Raw genomic sequence first — 20,766 nt, forward strand, 5'->3', positions numbered from 1 at the left:
TAAAAGATGCTGCTGCGTGGAAACCCTTAAAACATGAAACAAAACTAGTTTATCGATTGCTATGCTGAAATGTCAACGCAGGGTGCTAAACACATTCCTTTCATGCATTTACCCCACAATCAGCTTAAAAACTACTCATCTGAAGAGTAAAAAAAAAAAAAAAGGTGGATAAAGATTGCCACTTATGGTTTTTTTTTATTTGGCCTCGCCACATGGCATGTGGGATCTTAGTTTCCCCACCAGGGATCGAACCCACGCCTCGCCCCCTGCAGGGGAAGTGCGGAGTCTTAACCACTGGACCACCAGGGAAGTCCCTGATGGGGTTTTAATTATCATGTATTTGTGGTGTCCAAGTAATTTAAGATTCAGTGCAAATTTCATTCTACAAGCCACCTGGAGCGGTAGGGGAATTAAATCTCTCTCACGATTCAAGGGGCTATTCGTACCACCCAAAGAGGAGGGCTTTATCTCATAAATTAAATGTTCATAAATTTAAACTCTATTCATTATATAATTCAAGTCCAAAACATCCCAATGAGACCATGATTCAAAACAAAATACAGTACAAATTTATTGACTCCAATCAACCTTAGTCAAGATTTAAGCAAAGTAAACAGATAATTGGATACAAATAAGCAATGGCTTAACATTAGGTAGAAGTCCTATTTTACTATGAGTTTTCAGTCCAAAAACGCTTATTCCTAAATAAAATTGAACAATGATTTCTCTGCTGAGGCGTAATGACAACGAAATACGCACAGTTATAAAGCGGCCACGTGTGTTTTTCTTTTAGCAATAAGCATTCATCCAACGAAAATTTTGAAACTGCCTTGGATTAATGTCGATAAGAAATTATCACCTTTTGAGAATTAGTATTAACCAAGTATAACTTTGCGGAAAATCTGGACAGCACTAATAAATGACTAAAGAGCACTGAACTCAACTGTTTTAAAGACTTACAGTAAAATACTTTGGTTCCCAAACGACTGTCTCTAAATGGAATTTTTTAAAAACCTGACATTGACTCATTTTTTCTCTTCCAGAATCTAAACACGGACAGTGAGTTTTCTCCCCGGTCACGTGGCAACGGGGCACCCTAGTGCACACAGCCGGGAAGCGCTGAGTGGGCACACCAAAAACTATGCGAACGTCAAGCTCCTTAAAGTGCCAAAGCCACAAGAGAAAAACCTACTTGTAAAACTTAAAAAAAAAAGCCAGTGTTAAAGAACTTATTAAAGAATATGTGCTAGCATTATTTAAATCAATAATGCTTTTCACAATTATTGCAAAAAAAATCAGACACATCAGAAATTGATAAACTGACTCGTAACATTCCAATATTAATTAGTGCAACTTATAAAGAAACCTGTTACGAATGACATTAGTTTTGCAGTAAGAAAATGAAAATAACTTTACTTCCTAGAGTTCCAGATTTTGGCTGTACACACACACATCCCTACACACACACACATCCCTACACACACACACATCCCTACACACACACACACACACACACAGTTTGAGGGAACAAAGGCCGACTTGGATCAGTCCATTCCTGTCCCTCCCTCATCCGACCGTCCGGCTGGCCTGATTACACCTCTTCTCTCCACCAAAGGGCACATTTTATTCTTGTCTCAGTTTCTACTCTTAGCACCAATCGGTGCTGTGTGTGGATCAGACTATCACGGAGATTAAGTGCTGGGGCATATTTTTAAAGAGAAGGCCATGATGATCTGTTCCCAAACAGAAAACCAGGAGCCACATTCCACCTCCCTACGAATGCAGACAACATCACTGTCGAACTGTCAGCTGTATATTTTGACAAAATTATAAACGCATACTAACCACAACTAGTTTTAAAGGTGAATATTCTATTACTCTTTAGATATTTTACCTGTAAAAAATGCACACGATTTGTTACCTCCATTGCTTACTTGGATAAAAACACACTTTCTGTGGTGTTCCTCCCTCCCCCAAATGAAGAAAACGATTCAATAACAAGTTTTCCGATTAACAAAGAATATATTAAAACATCTGACATTCTTTCCACAATTGCATAAAAAAGCAGGCATCCTGAATACTTACAAGGAATAAAGAGCTTTTTACATTCTCAAAAATTAATTACAATCAGAAAAAAACATCTTCAAGAATATCTTTACTAGCTAACGTGTTTCAGCAAGAAAAGGCCAACTTGTCTTATACCCAGTATTTGCCTACTGGCTGAGATAAACATTCTTGAACAAAACTGTACTGAATAAAGCAATTTATGTGTCTTTCATTATTTTACATCTTAACATTTAAAATAGTTAAATGAGTGGAAGCCTATTTTTTGACCACCAAAATAAACTCTTTCAGCCTGATGCTTTTAAGGTACAGTATAAAAAGTAATAGAAAAACCAGAACTGCATTACAAATGTTTTTGGTTCAAAATTTTCTTTGAAATCTTATGCTCCTTGCCTAGACAAAAATGTGAACAAGACCAAACACTGGCAATTTTTAAAATCTAACAGATATGCAGAGCCTATATTTAGATCAAAAATATTTTTTATTCATTAACGTTGTTAAAAAATCTTCAAAAATGTAGCATAAAGGTTCAAGTCCTGGGATCCTGAATTTACAACGCCAGGATCCCATGTATCGTGGAATTACCAACCCATCCTTCCACAGCCATAAGTAACGATCACTCTGAAGGAAACCGGCTTGTTTTGAAGTGATAGCTACCAGGACGTTCAGAGTAAGAAATACCGCATTATACAGGCAGTGAATTCAAAGAACAGTAATCCATCACATAAAATCACGTTTTCGTTTTGTCTTTAAAATGCATAGATTTCTTCAAGACAACACAAAGATGGCAATAATCAATAACTGCAACTTGATTTGACTTTACTTTCTCCATCAAATTTAAGAACAAAAATAGGAAGTAACCATAGTTGGGGACTTTTGATAGTTTCCAAATGAAAGAATAAAAGGCAAACTTTCGTATGTAATTTCTACAATGTACAAAGTCAGTTAAAATTTTATAAAAATGCTTGTGTTTCAATAAAAAATAAGAATCCCCTTCCTACCGTCGGTATGGAATGCGGGTTACGAGACTGGTGAGTAGACTTCTCTGCTGCTAGAGCACCAATTTAGGCACTCAGCAGATTACTCCTTAGTCACAGTAGTTGACTTTCTTATCTGAAAGAACAGCTTGCAAAAAAATTAATAAACCTGGAGGCTTAACCCATCATTACCTTGAAAGAATTTTGGGGTTTCAACAATATTTCTACTTTTATACAGCTCGCCTCCCCACCCCTGCCAATGAAAGAAACTTTTCCTTCTGAAACGCCCCACTGAACTTTGGATTATACCCACCGAAAGGCTTTGAATTACAACTTACACAAAACAATAAAAAAGAAAAGAAGCCCAAGCCCTATGGGCCAAAATAAGTAGCAAACGCTAAGTTTGGACCCTTGATAGTACTTTAATATATATTTATGGAATATTAAGCAGTGACTTAAAGCATAATGGTCTCACTGTGGACATCTTACCACCATCAACTCCAAAAAATTCTACCAGAAATCACAAGACAGAGAGGCAGGAAAGCTGATTATTGTATATATTGTTCTTGAAAAGCATGTGGAGACTGCCGTGTGGCTTCTCCCTCTGCTTCAAGTGTCTGAGAGTAAACGGTAATTTGGGATTTAGAGCAGCTGTACTCACTCCGGAGGCTTGGGATCTATGTAAATATATGTCCTGACCTTGTTACACTAATGTTGTTAAATTCGAAATTTGTGCCATATGCTATCTTTGTTCTCTGTCCCCAATACACTGAGAGTTTCCATTTGTGACAGCGCAAACCAGAGGAAAGCAAACACGCACAGCCCCTCGATGCTGGTCTGAATTCAGAGCCGTGACGGAGCACGTTTGATTACCATGCCCGCCACTACCGAAGCTTTGGAAACCGACGTGGAGGGCTTCCAGAAATCTTAATGTTTTCATTTCCCAAGTCTTCCATCACTAATTATATGAAATGACCCAAGAGCAAGTTTTTGTTATTTTATAAAAATCTAAGTGTTACTATTGCTGATTTATATCTCACAATTTTCATACAAAAAAAAGTTCTCAATGACCACAAAATACCAAATATTTATTTTTATCAAGTGTCAGGATAACTTATTAAAGTTGAGGTTTATCATTTTTTATTGCTGAAGTATTCTAAGATCTTAATACTGCAAACTACTCCACTTCGATCCGATACGTTTTGGACTTACAAACACGGCTGAGATTTAACCAGAACTTAGGCGTCTTAAGAGAATCAAAAGAAGAAATACTTGAACAGTGTTTCACTAATTGCAAATCAGTAAAAACAAAAAAAACCCAAACCACCTCAAGTAAAAGATTATACTGATACCATGGAATGAGGAACCATGCACACGACCAAAAACAAATTTCAACAGTAACGAAGTCAAGCCATCCTATGACCGTAGGTCCAGAAGCACACGGTGTTTTGGAGTTTTTCTAGGTTGAGTAAGGACATTGCTGATTAACATCAGTTTCCCTCAAACTTATATTCAAGCATGACAGTTCGCAACCTTTATTACTCCTTTCGGAAAGATGTTTTGTTCCTTATGACACAGCTCACGGCACAGGCTGAAATCCGGCGAGGGGCTCCGGTCTCCCAAGAGCGAGGCGGGCGGCCTTTTAGCTGTGGGTTTGCTCGTGGCTCCAGAGACTGAACGCCGTCTTGAATGTCCTATGGCAGAGCTTGCACATAAACTGTCTTTTAAACGTGATCGCCGAGAGGGGTGGCGCGTGGTAGAAGAGCGTGTCTGACTCCCGAGCCGCGAAGAGCTTGTCGGCGCTGGGAGCCGGGTTCTCGGGCAAGCCCGTGGGGCTGTCGGGCTCCAGGGGCTGGATCTTGGGCAGCGGCGGGGGCAGAGGGGGCGGCGATGGGGAGCCAGTGGGGCCCGGGCCCACCTCGGGCTCCCTGTGCGCCGGGTCCTCGGCGGCCTGAGCCATGTGGGACTGGAAGTGACTCCAGAGCCGGAAGTTGGTGCGGAAAGCCTTGTTGCAGACGTGGCAGATGAAGGGCTTCACGGAGCACAGCAGCTCCTGGTGCCGCTCCAGCTGCTTGGGCGCCGGGAAGGTCTTGCCGCACTTCTCGCATGGCCACAGGTCCTTGGGGGCCGCGCCGGGCTCGGGCGCCTCCTCCTCGGCCCCCTCCGCCGGCTCCTCTTTGACCTGGACCTTCAGCGGCCTGGAGAGGCTGAGGTCTTCGGGGAGGCAGGGCGCGTCTTCCGGGTCGAAGTTCACGGGCTCGGGGCCGCGGCCGCCCGCGGGGTCGTCTTCGGCGGCGGCGGCGGCGGCGGCGGCGGCAGCTGTGGCGGCGTCGGCCCGGCCGGGTTCGGGCAGGGCCTGTGGCCGGGTCGGGCCGCTGGCCTCACCGTTGAGGTCGGGCCGGGGCGGGGAGGCGCCTGCGGCCGGGGCCATGCTGTTCTGGTTGTGCACCTCCACCTGGTGCCGCCAGATACTGAAGGCCGACTTGAAGGTGCGCATGCACTCCAGGCAGGTCAGCTTGCGGTACTCGCACTTGCCCTCGTGTTCGCGCTTGAGCTCGGGCGAGAAGAACCTGAGGCTGCAGTAGGGGCACACGGTGGCCGTGCGGCACAGGCGCTCGTGGCTCCCCTGCTCTAGAAGAGAAGAGAGCTTGGCGTTACAGAGGCGGCACAGGTAGAGCTCTGAGCCGCCGCCCGCCGGGCCCCCGGGCGCCGCGCGCTCCCTGGGCCTGGTGGCCCTGCCGGCCCCGAGGGCCTTCTCTCCCGGGTGCATCTTCACGTGCTGCTTGAGCTGGGAGAGGAAGCGGTAGGCCTTCCCGCAGGCCGTGCACACGTACGCGCCCTTGGCCCGGGACCGCAGGCTCCTCTTGATGGCTTGCACGGGGGAGCCGCCGGGGCCCTGGAAGCCGGGCCGGCCGCGCCGCAGCTTCAGGATCAGGGCCTTCTTAATCTCCCGCTCCCTCACGATGTCGATCAGCTTCCTCTGGAATTTCTCGTCCAAAACGGCGTGCGAGCTGGCGGCCGGGGACGGGTTCTTCACGATGCCGTGCTGCGTCTGGCAGTGCGTCCACACTTTGAAGTTGGTGTGAAAGCGCTTGTGACAGATGTCGCAGGCGTAGGGCTTCTCGGGGTTGTGGTACATGTTCACGTGCCGGTGAAGGCCGGCCGTGGATCTAAAGATCTTAAGGCAGTGTTTGCATTTAAATTTTTTGTTTGGTCTCGCACCCTCCAGCTCGCCGAATTCGTCCTTGCTCAAGTCAGAACCCGGGAAGTCGGCCTCGAGAAGAGGCGGGCTCGAACGCTCCGCACGGGGGTCTCCCGCGCCCGGCGAGCCCCGGCCCTCGGCCTTCGGCTGCTTGGCCGGCAGCCTCCTGTCCGCCTGGAACCGCCTCTTGGCCGGGAGTCGGCTTGCGTCTTGCCGGTCGTTGTCCGCCTGCGGGACCAGGTCCCTCGTGGTGGCCGCAGCGTCCCCCACTGTGACACGGATGATGTCGCCGGGCTCCGGGGGACTGCGCGGCTCGGCCTTGACCCGCACCTCGGGCCCGGGGGCTGCCCCCGGCCGCTCCGCCGGCTGAGACGCGCTGAAGGACCGGAGGCGGTGCGGCTGCGGGGCCGGGGCCCGGGCGTCGGGGGCCGCCGCCTCGCTCGCGTCCCTGGAGGATGGCCCCTGAGAGAAGGCGCCGAGCGAGCTCCCCGCCGCGTCGCCCGAGCCCGAGCAGGAGCCCTGCGGGGGCTGCAGGTCGGCGGCGGGCGCGAAGACGGGGACCTGGCTGTCCATTGACAGCGAGCGGCGGAGGAGGCTCTTGACGAGCGGGCCGCTCCTGTCCACGCCCTGGCCCCCGGGCACCGGCCCCCCGGCCGGGATCACCAGCCCCAGCCTGGAGTAGTAGAGCAGGTTCCTGTCCTCGCTCGGCCCGCCGCCCCGGCCCGCCTCCTTCAGCAGGAAGGGCGTCTCCGGGGCGCCGCGCAGAGACAGCACGGGCGGCCGCGGGCTCCGCAGTGCCAGCTCCACGGCCACGCCTCGGGGGAGCGGAGTGCTGGCGCCCGGCCTCTCGTCCGCGGCCCCCCGGTCCTGCGGGGGCTTCGGAGGCGGCGCCGCGCCCCGCTTGGCCAGGCCGCCTCGGCTCGGCTCCTCCGATGGCCCGGCGAGCTCGGGGGGCCTCGCGAGGCCCGCGGGGCCATCTTTCGGCCGACTCTTCTCAGCTGCTGCCACGTGGTGCGCTGGCTCCGTGGGCTTGGGACCGGGGGCCTTACTGGCGTTGGCCTGGACGGCGATGCCGGGGGAGGGCCGAGGAGGGTGGCTGAGGTCGGCTGGATTCTGACTCACGGTTTTCCCCTGGGCCTCGTTTCTACTTTGACAAACAATGACGCTTCTCTTCTGAGAACTGTTCTCATCGTCTTCCGTGAAGGGCTTCTTTCTGTTGGGACACGTTGGAAAGGGGGCCTGGGGCGTCTTAGAAGCGATGTTGGTCAGAAAGGAGATGCCCAGGCTGTAGCCTAGCTCCTGCACAGCAGCAAGGCTGCCTTTCTCCACAAATAAAGACGAAGAATAGATGTAGTTCAGCACGTTGTCGAAAGCATCTGGCTCACAAAAGTCCAGCTGGAACACAGTCTGTGACCCGTTCTCCTGACTCGTGAACAAGCTCTGGAAGTACTCGCTGCTGGCGGCCAGGACGTTCTTATGCGCGCGGAACTTCTGGTCCCCCACGATCAGGAGCACGTCGCACAGCTGCCCTCTGAGGCGCTCCTCGTTGAGGGCGCTCAGGAGAGAGATGGCGTGGGCTGGGTTGATGTAGTGCAGCAGCCCCTCCATGCTCGGGCTCACCTGAAAGACAAACGTGCAGTCGCGTGAGCAGGGTGGCGGAAGCTCCCCAGACGAGGGCTGCTCGAGGGCCGGGAACGCCAGCTGTCTTCTCACAGGTGCCAGTGCCTAGCAGACTGTGGCCCAACACGAGGTTTCTGGATGAATAATCTTACTTAAGTAACAAGGAAAATATACAGAAACAAGTCTCATGGCTCAGGTAGGTCATCAGTCATTAAAACTGAAGGATTTTAAGCACTACGGTCTGTAACAGGCATTTCCATACCAGCAAAGAGGCAGCGAGAACTTGGCAGGTACGCAGAGAAGCAATATTTGAAAACAAGGTTTATTATCCATATTTACGGCCCACATCCGTTTGAGGCTTAATTCTATTCTTCATTGGCTCAGAGAGTAAGTATGAAGTACCGAACCCCATAAAGTCCGTAATTCTGAAAGGAAAGCAGTTTTATTACTGAATATGATTAAACACAATGTGAATTAACAATAGGCTGTAAAGTAGAAGTCTCAAAAATAGGTAAGAGGCCTTCCCTGGTGGCGCAGTGGTCGAGAGTCCGCCTGCCAATGCAGGGGACACGGGTTCGTGTCCCGGTCCGGGAAGATCCCACATGCCGCAGAGCGGCTGGGCCCGTGAGCCTTGGCCGCTGAGCCTGCGCGTCCGGAGCCTGTGCTCTGCAACGGGAGAGGCCACAGCAGTGAGAGGCCCACGTACCGCAAAAAAAAAAAAAAAAATTTAAAAAATAGGTAAGAATTTGGAAAGAGGAAAATCATTTGCTAATTATGATTGCATCAAAGTGTTTAGCAAAGGTTAGAAATATTAAAGAATAAAGAAGTTTGTTTTCTTTCTTATGCTAAACACCTTGCAATCCGAACACTATTTCCTTACCAAATTACACTTTCAACAATAGCACAGTAGAAGCTTTAGCCTGGATCTAGACTTAATTATACTAATTCTAAACTAAGGGCTTTGACTTGAGATTTCACTGAAACTCCCTTCAACTCTAAAGGTGAGATCTAAAGGCCTAGTGGGGGGCTGGTGGCGGGGGTGGGTGTCTGCCAAGAGGCTGGGGTTGAGATCCTCCCTTGTGGTCCACTAGCATCTCAGATTAGCAGGTCCCTCACGTGAGACGGTTAACAACTGTGCCCTCCTTTAGGGTTGCTGCGAAAATTACATGAGCCTGTATGTCATACCTAGTAAGGACTTGACAAATGTGCAATTAATTTTCAGAAACTGCAGGGCTAATAGATATTTAATTCAGCATAAAAGGGTCCAGATTAACCTCTGACGAAGATGAAGCCATTTCACACAGAGAGGACACCTGACTCTCCAAATCTGACACTTCCCTCAGGCTGCTGCTACGGTAATGTCTCGTCTCTGGCTTGGTTTTATAATGCCATCTTGTTCTTTAAAATAGTTATGACATTTATTTTTTAATATAAAATGGATTCAGAGTAACTAAGACTATTTGGACGGTTTTATCATTCCCTAGAGGGTGAGCTAGAGATACACCAAACAAGGTACCCGCACGTTTGCAGGTTCTCCTCGGGCTTCACAGGACCAGGCTTTGCTGGTCAACTAGCCTCTGCGCTCTTCAGGAGAATCTGCAGGGAAGAGTTTCCCAGGCCACCACCTGGAGTGACCAAGCGTGATCCCCGGTCTTCCCACCACTGATCTGGCTCCTGTTGAGGTACTGACTCCATTTGACTGACCTGGAGACGTGACTTTGCTTCCAAAGACAACGCCTGGAGCCCGTCCACAGACAACTGCCTTGGTCAGCTTGTACCGAGCTGCGGTTCATTCTTGCCTGGCATCGCTTCACCTCCATGGTGAGTGCTTGAGAAGGAGATTGTCCCTTCCTTTTTTTTGATTAGCCATTTAAATTTCTCCCTTAATCCTACTATACTGTCTTTGTAATCACACATCTATTTATGTGCAAAGAAACCCCTGTCATCATTTACAGAGGTCAGCAGAGAAAAAAATAAGCTTATAATGCCACCCTCATAACTCAGCCGTGTTGTGAACACTATTTTTAGTGCAATTAATTTTTGAGACAGCTAGTTCAGATGCTGCCACAGGGAAAAACAGCAGATGCAGAATCAAAGGCTTGGACAAGTACTTTTCAAAAGGGTTTCTTAAAATCAATTTAGTGGTCTGAAGTGAACAACTGAAAAAAATGACTAGGGCAGAGTAGAAAAGTCCAAATGTCTCAAATGTAGTAAGGCTGACTACGATCTCGTGAAACTTTCACAAGTTATACGCATACATTTCCACACATGTAAGCCGGCACTGGGGTGAGATGTACAGTGGTCCCTCAGTATCTGCAGGGAATGGGTTCCAGGAAGCCTGCGGATACCAAAATCCACAGATGCTCAAGTCCCTTATATAAAATGGTGTAGTATCTGCATATAACCTACGCACATCCTCCCATATACTTTAAATCACCTCTAGATTACCTGTGGGTCAGAGTTAAGACAGTTTGAAGGTCAGTGCTCTAAGCTAATCAACCTCTCTGAGCCTCAGTCTTCCCCACTGTAAAGCAGGGATAATAATGTTACTGTGAGAATCAGGAAAGAAAACCATAATCGCTACCATTTATTCAGCACCTATAACATACTACAAATTTTACCAGAACTTCACGTCATTCACCTATTCACTCACTCAACAAAGTGACATTTCAGAAGGCTTGAAGGACGCAAGGATGAGCCATAAGGATCACTGAGGGAAGAGCATATAGGCATAGGGAAGAGACGAGGTAACAGCAGGGCTGGAGCAGAGCTGAAGCAGCCGTGGATGATGACACTGAAGGAGCTTGGGGAGACACTGTGCAGGGCTGGGGGGACCACCGGAGGGACTGCACTTTTTACCAGGGCAGCTGTTGGAAGATTCTGAGAAGAGGAATGACAACAACCTGAATTTTGTTTCAGAAAGATTCCTCTGGCTTTGTTGCAAAGAATGAACCATGGGAGAGGGTGTAAGCTGGGAAGTCAGCTAGGAGTCCACCGCATTGATGCAGGTGAGACAGGACAGTGCCTGGACCAGCGGGGCAGCGGTGGAGGTAAAGACAGTCATTAGGATTTCTAACGGACTGACTGCAGAGGGTAAGAAGGTGAGGAGGTAAGGGTGTCTCCAAGGTTTCTGCCAGAACTGGAAGGATGTCCTTACTTGAGATGAAGCTTGAAAAATTGGTTCAGACTTTTTTCAGGAATTCAGTTTAGATATTCTAAATGTGAGCAGGAACCTGGTAATTAATGTACCCTTCACGGGCATCCTTTCCTGCTTCACTTCCCCTGCAACCTTTTTTTTTTTTTTTTTTTTTTTTTTTTTTGCAGTACGCGGGCCTCTCACTGCTGTGGCCTCTCCCGTTGCGGAGCACAGGCTCCGGACGCGCAGGCTCAGCGGCCATGGCTCACAGGCCCAGCCGCTCCACGGCATGTTGGATCCTCCCGGACCGGGTCACGAAGCCACGTCCCCTGCATCGGCAGGCGGACTCTCAACCAGTGCGCCACCAGGGAAGCCCTCCCTGCAACCTTTCTTATGCTTCCTGGGATCACTTCCCAAATAAACATCTACACTTGAATCCTTGTCTCAGGGTCTGCTTTTGGGGGAACCCCAACTAAGAAACCAAGCGACTGTGTGAGGACTAAACCAAGTGAGATTTTCTACATCCCTGGACACGAAGCAACGCTAATGCACATATCATCTGCTCCCTATTCCTACAGGCCAAGAAACCCGCATTTTCTCACTGTTCATTGTTGGGAAAAGTTTCCTTCTTTTTCTTCCTTCAAATTATCGTGACCTCTATTTTTGTTCTAAGTAACTGCTTCTAATCCCTAAACCACAGGCTTCCATACTTTTTGAATGAAACAGGAAATTAGGGAAAAATAAGTCACTGAGAGTTGAGTTGTAAGAGGAATGGTCTCCGTCCCTGAAAAGTATTTGGAATTTAAAACCATTCATTCGCCTCTAGCCTTAATTTACAGTCATCATCGAGAGCGCCTGCTTGAGAAGTGGCTAAGCACGTCCAAATTCCTGATAACAGTGCAGAACGGCTCCAGGTACTGATTTTTCCGTACCATTCCCGAGACACTGATCGGGCACGAACAGCAGCTGACATCTGAGCGCTTGCTCTGCCACGCAGCCCTGCGAACAGTTTTCAGGCTTTAACTCAATATTTACACCAACCCTAGGAGGTAGTACCATCATTATCCCCATTTTACCGTTGAGAAACCTGAGGCACACAGGGTGAAGGCTACGTGCCTGAGGCTCAGGTTTGCACCGTCAGGAGCACAGCAGAATTCACACCAGGTGGCCCGGCTCTGGAGGCCATGCTCTTCACCTGCATACCGTACCTTTTAATTCCCACATAACCATCTGAGCTAGGTACTGCCATCATCCCTGTTTTACAAATTAGGAAACCGAGGCATCGAGAGATCAGGTAGTGTGCCTAAGGTCACCCAGTCAGTTAATTGTGGGGCTGGGAGTCGGGCCCCAGAGCCTGGACTCTTGGTCATCACGTTACACACTTCTCATGGTTGGGCACCGGTCTAGTATGTGCTAGAACTGGCCAGACAGGGAGGGTGGCAGCCTGACAAGCATGGTCCTGCCTTACAGCTCCTGGCCTTGCGTGGGAACGGGGAAGTCAAACCACCACACACTCCGGTGTGCCAAGCACCTGGCGGCAGGGCGCAGAGGTACAGGTGGAGTACAGGTGATGGCACCGGGTCCAGGTGAGAGGAAGGTCAGGGAAGGGATTCTACAAAAGAAGTGTCCTGAACAGGCAGGACTCAGAAAATATGGGCGTCAGGAAGGAAGGGTGAAGGACACTTCAAGGACAGGAGCAGTGTGTTCAGTACAGAGCCAAGGCCAAGTGCCTGGCTGGAGCAAAAGACACACGTAGGGGAGGGCGGGTCATGAGGCTGGGGAGGGGGTGGAGGCATGAGGCCCCCGGAGCAAAATTAAGGCCCCCCAAGGGTCATCGGAGGACAGTGACCTCTCCCATCCTCTTCAGGAGCCCAGGACAAGGGCTCTCGGTGTCTGGGGTGACAGGAGCACACGGTGCAGACTCCTCTCCTTCACGCAGAGGCCCTTGCTTTTACCTTTTAATTCAATCATCAAAGCTTAACAATGGCCCCTTTCCTGGTCTAGCTGCAAACAATTAACATTTTGGACTTCTGTGTTTTAATGACACAGTAGGTATATTGATTGAGCTTCACAACTTCATTAAAAATATAAAATGCTACACTAAGAACGCAGGCAAAAACGGGGGTGAGAATCATGACTGCTGCGTGTCATGACATAATCCAGAAAACCCTTTGTAGCTGGTGGATGTGCAGACTGAACGCTCAAAGCCGCGTGCCTGTCTGCTCTGCAGCCTCAGGGGAGGCCAGCTTTCGTGCTGGAGGTACCTTCTCCTCCATAAATCTGCTGGGTCATCAAACTCCAATCTCTCGTGGACACTCAGGACCTCTGACTCACGGAGGACAGAGCATCCCAGGTCTGAAGGCTCTGACGTGGACATGTGCGCTGTCGCTGCATCCCTGGCCCCTCCTGCCCACTGCTCGTCTGCATGAGCCTCCAGCGCCCAAGCTCCCGCCACCACTCAGTCACGGTGGAAACCTTGGTGCTCTTACAAGAAAAGTGGGTGAAACATGGACGAAAAGGTCCCTCTACCATACAAGAGACTGGGAGGAAACCCCCGGGGAAACCAGCTCCTGAAGCGGGCCGGGCTTGCCTTCCACTTGGGTCCCTGCACACAAGTATCTCCCCAAACTCTGCCTAAATTGTTTCTATTTCATGTTGTTTCCTGATATTTCAAATGAGAGAATCTTTATACAGTTAACAATTCATGGCCGTCACTGCAGCTCCACGGGAAAGACTGTCAAATGAGTCTACTTGTCTCAAATCCTGGCTTTGCCACCTATTAAGTATGTAACCTCGTAAAGATCACTCAACCTGAGCACACGTTTCCTCAACCTGTTCAATGGGGCTAACACTGCCCACCGCGCAGGATTCTTACGAAGAACAAAAGGCGCCGTATGTGTGCGAGCTCCTGGTGCATGTGGTGTTTCCCGTCTGCACGCGGGCACTCTACTTCTCTTCCTCCTTTCCTGAACGTTTCCACGGTAGGACAGACATGTGAGACTAAACATAACGAAGCATACAAAAAGTGCCGAGAAGACTGTTTACAGGAAGCAGTTAATTTGGCCGAGGGGTGGGAGGGTCGACGAGTGAACGGTGGGGACCTGCGGGAAGATGGGGGACTCATTGCTTACCAGACAATTGTAATGATATCAATACTACAGGTTCCACTCTTCACCATTCTACTGTAAATACTTTCCAGAAACATGCATCTAATAGTGCCAGGGCTTAAAAACTCCAGAAGCCTCTGGCCTGAATGAGGTTCCAATTCCCTAGAATGGCTATGGCGCACTTCACAACTGGATTCCAGAAAACTATTTCATACCACCGCCTCAAAGTCCTCAGGTACTGAGTGCTAAGAGGGGCAGGGGATTCATATCTTAATATAACGGAATTCAGTGCAAATAATTCCCTCTTTATACCAACTGTAGGAAGTTACGATTTTTAAGGAGATGGAGGAAAGTAGGCAGTTCTGGACTATAGAACATTCCAGGGATATAAACAGAAGCAAACCAGAGCTAGACACTCGGATAAAAGGACATCAGGAGGTGAACAGTGGGCGCAGAAGGGGAGATGAGAAGGGACCAAATAACCTCACAGCAGCTTTCGAGTTTTGGAGACGAACACTCAGGCTGGTATCAGAGCTAAGGTACACTGTAAATCAAACTTGCTCCAAGACCAGCCCACAAAACCCTTACTCCAGTTCTATAGGAAAATCTCTCTTTAATCCAAAACATTAACGTGAAACTGAACTCCGGGCACACAAGCCTTTGGAATGCTGGAGATCACTTATATAGCCCTAACCATGACACTGGGAAAAAGAAGGAATGCATGTAACACAAAGCAAACCCGTAGTTAGAAAAACAGCATCTGCATTTGGCTTTGGAATATAAACACACCCCCGCTCACTCCCAAACCCTCACCTCTGGGTCTGGCCTGACTCTGTCCATTTGATTTTACTATGAGATGGTGGCAGGCAGGCAGCTCTGAGTTTCCATCTCATCGTGGCTCACTTGGAGACAATGCAGATGTCCAGACATCCTCGAAAGCGCCTGGGCTTTCAAAGCCAGCCTCGCTGATCTGACCCTTCAAGAGCAGCGATGTCACCCCCTTGGACCCCATCTCACCACAGGTTTTGTGTCCCCCGAGGAGGTCTGATTTGGTCTTAGGGTGTGCGCGCCGCCTCACCCAGCAGAACGCACCCCGGTTAACAGAGCAGCCTCCTGTTGTGCCCCTCCCGCTGGAGCACCCCCGTCCCGAGGAGTCTGAGGCGCTGTGCTCCCCTCGCTCAGGACTGGGCACACAACCAATGCCCAGCCCATTAGAAACTTTCTCCTTTGGAATATGGGCTGAGAACAACAAAGGCAGCAACTAGCGGAGCTGATTTATCTCAGCCCTGGCCTGGGAGTGCAGCCTGCAGTGCCCGCTACACGGGCTCCTGCAGTTACCTTGGTCTTCGTCCTTCCCGGCCCAATTCTTTGTCTTTCCTTCAATGTCAAGAGCAGCCCTCTCTCTACCTTTCAATTTCTTCTTCTATTCAAGCTGGCCTGGCAGTTTCTGCTCTTGTCACTAAAGGACCCTGACTAATAGATTTCCAAGTGGTACTCGTCCTTCCTATCATGGCCTCCAAATCCACCTTGACTGAGCTTCCGAAAGCAAAACTCTGATCGTCCGCTGGACGCACACATTAGGTATTACCATTATGAACTCAGCTTCTTTACCGAGCTCCTATTACAGGCAAGGTACGGTTAGACACAGGTGAAGTACAGCGTCGCACAGAACAGACAGGGCCCCCGCTTTCCAGTGGGTAAATCAGACGATGAACAGGGAAACAAGTAAAAAAAGATAACTTTTGACTGTGCTGAGAGCTACAATGGAAATAAATAGGAAGCTATGACGGGGGGTGGGGAACCAGAGTTTGGAGGGGATGGTCGGGAAATGCCTCGATGTGACAGTTTAGCTGAGACCTAAGACCTGACTAAAAAGAAATAAAATGATAAAAACGATGGTTCTCCATTAGGTTAAAATGAAAAACTTTAAAAACATGGACTTCAAGGCTCTGTAAATCTGGTTTCAAACTACTTTTTAAATTTTCTTTCCTTTAGTTATCGCCTCGTGATAACTTCCTGCTTCAGATACTTTGTCTCTGAGACACCACCCGCAGGTCTTGCTTCTCCTGTCACCCAATCTGCAATGTCCCAGACCCCCCGCCCCCGCCCCCACTCAGCTGAACGTTACTCACCCTTCAAAGCTCAGCTCAAGGCCATTTCCTCCATTAAGCCTTCGGTCGTGGGCTGGACTGTCCCCTGCGATTCCTAGGTCGAAGTCCTAACCCCCAGCACCTCAGAATGTAAGCGTATGTGGAGACAGGGTCTTCTAAGAGACCGTAGGTTGTAATGAGGCCTTAAGGGTGGGCCCTAATCCAACGTGACTGGTGTTCCTGTAAGAGGTGGAGAGAAGGACACAGACACAGAGAGAAACCATGTGAAGACAGAGAAGATGACCGTCCACAAGCTGAGGGCTCGGGAGAAATCAAGCCTGCCAGAGCCTTCATCTTGGCCTTCTAGGCTCCAGAATTGTGGGAAATACATTGCTGGTGTTCAGGGCCCCCAGTCTGTGGTGCTCTGTTACGGCAGCCCTAGCTAACTAATATACACACCTTCCTCGACCACTGCAGTTTGTAACGAGCAAACGCCTTTCAACTGCAGCATTACAGAGGGACGCCATTTACGCAGTGTTTATTCAGTGCCGAATACTGTAAGTTGTCTGTCTCCCCAGCAGAAATGTAAAAGCTATTTAAGGACTAGGAATCTATTTAATGTCTTTTGACACTCTTCACAATGCCCAACGTGGTGTCTCACACAACAATACATATCTGTTGATTTTTCTGTACTCTGACACTCTGATTAGATGCAGGAGTGGAGTCCGTGCCTTTTGTTTTCCTAAAGCAGAGCTGGTCCCACCGCTGCCCTTTAGAATACTGTATTGACTTCTCTATTCCTCCCTAGATAAAATGCACACTCTACAGACTGGCATGCAAGAGTCTTCATATTCTGATCACAGTTCGTCTCTCCACCCTTACTGGACAGCATGAGGGTGAGCATCTACCCTACAAACTTGCACACCCAATTCCCACCGACTGTCTTTCTTACCTTTCCTTTACTTGGCTAACCTCTACAGAAAGATCCAGCTCAAACGTCACCATCTCTACAAAGCTCTAGTGATGTGCTCCTGGCCAGTAGCTCAGCCATCTAAGCTACCACAGTACTTCGTCCCCTCTGCAATAACACATCTATTTTGAATGATCGGCCTTTATATCTACCCTCTCATGAGAGTCCTTAAAAGGAAGAAGCCCTGTTGTCAGCTGTGTGTTCCTAATGCTTAGTGCAGGCCCAGCAGGTGCCTAAAGAGGGAAACCATTACCAAGGCTCGAGGCCTGGGCTGGCGCATCTCTGCTGCTCCAGCATCCGGCACAGATAGCGGCGCATGGCCGTGGTCTTCGCTTTGTGCGTGAGTGCCTGTGGCCTTAATTGCTACCGGCCTATGACTTCCAACTCTGTATCCCTGCTGAGGCTTCTCGGGACTCGTCCATCACAGGACAGCCCTCTTGTCCAGGATGGTACCTAGGACCCTACCCTCCCACATCTGCCGGTCCCCACGTATTTCCTGTTTAGTTCGGTGTGCTGCCAGCCAGCAGGTCTCCCAAACTGGAAACCTCTTCTCTTTCCTTTCTAGCCAGTGCCCACCGCCCGTCAAGCCTTGCTCGTGGTCAGCTCTGGCGTCTGCTCTCCTCACCCCCGCTGGCTTTGGTCCCTCTGGTCGTCTCCCCTCACCCAGAGACCCTCTCAATACCCTGGCTCCTCTCCTGTTACACACCTAACACGCCCTGCCATGAACACGGTCAGGTTCCTCAAGGGCAGGGGTCATATCCTTTGCAACTTTTATTTCCAGAGAACGAAGCACATTCTACACCGAACAGTGTAAAAAGGAAGAATAAATTAGATGCAACGTTATTTTGAAGTGAACCAATGCCCCCCATGTCTACTTTCTTTTTACCATTGATATTTACTGGTACTCATATTTAAACGTCATGACTATTAGTCATTAAGGTGGATGAAGGATTTACTCCAAGCACCAGCGGGTAAAAGTTTTCAAAAGTAACTGCCAACGAGAAGCCTTTCTGACACGGATTAACCCACTTTCTTCCGAACAAGGAATCAGACCACCACGCAGGCTCCCCATGGATGGCGCAGGGTCACCGCTGTCAGCAGTCCTGGATGCTGCGTAATACCTGACGCCCTCAGATGCCGGGCGTGAGCGGGGCTGGTGGCTCCCGCCCCAAGACCCCCAGGGCGCTGTGCACTGCGCGGGCTCCGGCCACCGCTTCCCCCACCTCCCACTGCCAGGCCGCCCCGCTGGAGAACCTGTCTCTACGGTCACCCCTCTGAACGGTGCTGCCGAAGCGGCGTCCTCCAGAACCGCGCGGCGCTGCGGTCGGAGCGCGCAGCAACCCGGGTGGAGGGCCGGGACCGAGGGGCGCTCCCGCGGTCACAGCCATGCTCTCCCGTACGGGGGCCAGTGAACGCGCGCCAGGTAAGCGGTCTGGGCGAGAAAAGATCTCGGGGAGTCCGGCCCGCGGAGGTCTCTGGGCGGGGGTCTCCAGCGCGGCCGGTCGGCAACCTACGCCTCCGGCCGCAGGTTTCAGACGGGGGCTTTCCCGAGAGGCGGGGGAGGCGCTCCGCATTCCAGCAGAGACGCTCGGGGCCAGCGCTGGAGAGTCGGGGAGACCGGTCCTCCCGGGGGTCTGCGGGGGGCCGGCCAGGAGGCGAGGCGAGGCGGGGCAAGCAGTCCACTCGGGTCAATGGTTGGATGCGCCGGCGGCCGCTAGGCGGGGCTCGAGGGCCGGTGGGGCGGGGGCGCGGGCCGCGGCAGGTGCGGGGGTCCCCCGGCCCCGCAGCTTCCGCGTACGCCCGCGCGCCCCGGCAGACACCAGCCGGCCTCCACGCCTGCCCGGGATGGAGCACGCGCCCGCGGCCGGAAGGCGCCCCAACCGCCCGGCGCAAGGGCGCCGGGCCCGGCGAGGGAAGCCCAGTGAGGGACGGAGCGTGCGCAGTGGCGAGGGCGAGGCCAAGTGCGGGCAAGGAGCATGCGCAGTGTGAAGGCACAACGGGCTACGTGGGAGCCCGGGGCATGCTCGGTGAGAGCCGGGCCCGGCGCACGCGCAGAAGCGCTCCGAGCCCGCAACCCGCCGGCGGAGAGAAAAAGGAGGAGAGAAATCACCTCAGAGTTACGTCAGGAAAGGCCGCGTTTTGCGGGGAGGCTGTGGCCTCCCACGGGCCCCGCAGTTCTCCTAGGGCCAGGGGCCTGACAGTTACTCACCGGTCTTCAGCCCCGAGGCAGACGCCAGGCCCCTTCCCGCTCACACTCGGCTCGCGCGCGCCGCAGCCGCCGCTGCCGCTGTGATTCCATCCATCTTGAATTTGACGTCATCCCACACCAGGGATGAGGTCATCGCAGGCAGCGCTCGTCACGTGCGCGGCCCTGTGATTGGCCGCCAGGCGCCGGGGGGCGGGGCGAGGGAGGTGCGCGGCGCGGGGGGCCGGGCGGGGCGGGCCCGATGGCAGGCGGCTGGCCGCTACCGCCGTCGCGTCCTCCCGCGCGCGCCTTCCGCCCGGTGTTCCTCCTCCTGAGCCGCACGCGCCGGCGTCCTCCCCCCGCTCGAGGCGGGGCGCGCCTCCCCCGTGGGCCGCCCTGATGGGAGGCGGCGGCGGCGGCTGGAGGGACGCGTATCGCGGAGGCGCGGACCGCGCTCTGCCTGGCGGTCCCGGTGGGTTTGGCGCCGCGGGGACACGCGCCGGTGGGCTCGCCGGGTGGTGCCCCTTCCCGGCCCGGTGCGCTGCGGCGGCGCCTCCGCTCGGCCCTCGGAGGACTGTTTTCCGACGGCAGCCCCTTGGTGCGCGGGTCCAGGTGCATCTCGGCGGCGCGGACGCCTCTCGACGGGGCGTCCGACCTGCTGAGAACCAACCTGGGCGCTAACGCTTCCTCCCAGCTGGACGTTCTGATCGCTGGGGACCGCTCGGTGCTGACTTGGGGTGAACGGGCCTCCAGGTTCACCCCGCCTGAGCAGATGGGGGTGGCAGCTCTGCTCTTCAGACTCGCGTGGCATCCACTTGTCAGCTGCGTGTTCACAGACAAAACCTTCATTTTTAATAGGCATTGGCTTAAGCGATCGCTGGGCAACTAACTTACTTTCTCTAATATCAATTCTCAATTGCTGTCTCCTAGACTGTCGTTTTCTTGCATGAGTATTACAAGCCCATTATTTAGAAAACTCACTTCCCTCTCATTCAAAACCAGAAAATTGGTGTAACAGAAATGCCAAACTGTACACACTAACTCTACAGAAAGGTTCTGTTAGGCAAGGTAAACAAAACACATCAGATTGGAATGGAGAGGAGACCGCATGTTGTTTTGTTTTTTGGCCGGGGTGCATGCAGGATCTTAGTCTCCCGACCGGGGATGGAACCGGTGCCCCCTGCAGTGGAAGCGCTGAGTCCTAACCACTGGACCGCTAGGGAATTCCCGAGACTGCCTTTTAAAGTGATCATTTTTAGGACCAATGCTTAAATTGCTGGCTTTTAAATCCATGTTGTTTAATATTTTCCAAATGTCAGTTTTCAGATAAATTTAATTTTTTAAAGTTGAGTTTATACATACGACCCTAGGTAAAAAAAAATTTATGAAACGTCTGAGGAACATGTGCAAGAAAT

At 51.2% G+C, this 20,766-nt stretch overlaps 1 protein-coding gene across 1 annotated transcript; it reads right to left on the reverse strand.

Moving 5' to 3' along the window:
* Positions 1 to 583: 583 nt before the first annotated feature.
* On the reverse strand, positions 584 to 19,463 carry ZBTB21 (zinc finger and BTB domain containing 21). The gene is made up of 3 exons (XM_082655082.1): positions 19,376 to 19,463; positions 16,239 to 16,436; positions 584 to 7,863 (listed from the first exon to the last, which is right to left on the reverse strand). The coding sequence occupies exon 3, from the start codon at positions 7,849 to 7,851 to the stop codon at positions 4,684 to 4,686; it is 3,168 nt and encodes a 1,055-aa protein (XP_082511208.1). The 5' UTR covers positions 7,852 to 7,863; positions 16,239 to 16,436; positions 19,376 to 19,463; the 3' UTR covers positions 584 to 4,683.
* Between the last annotated feature and the right edge of the window lie 1,303 nt (positions 19,464 to 20,766).

Source organism: Grampus griseus, assembly GCF_964374135.1.
Source record: "Grampus griseus genome assembly, chromosome: 5".
In the NCBI taxonomy this organism is placed as follows: domain Eukaryota; kingdom Metazoa; phylum Chordata; class Mammalia; order Artiodactyla; family Delphinidae; genus Grampus; species Grampus griseus.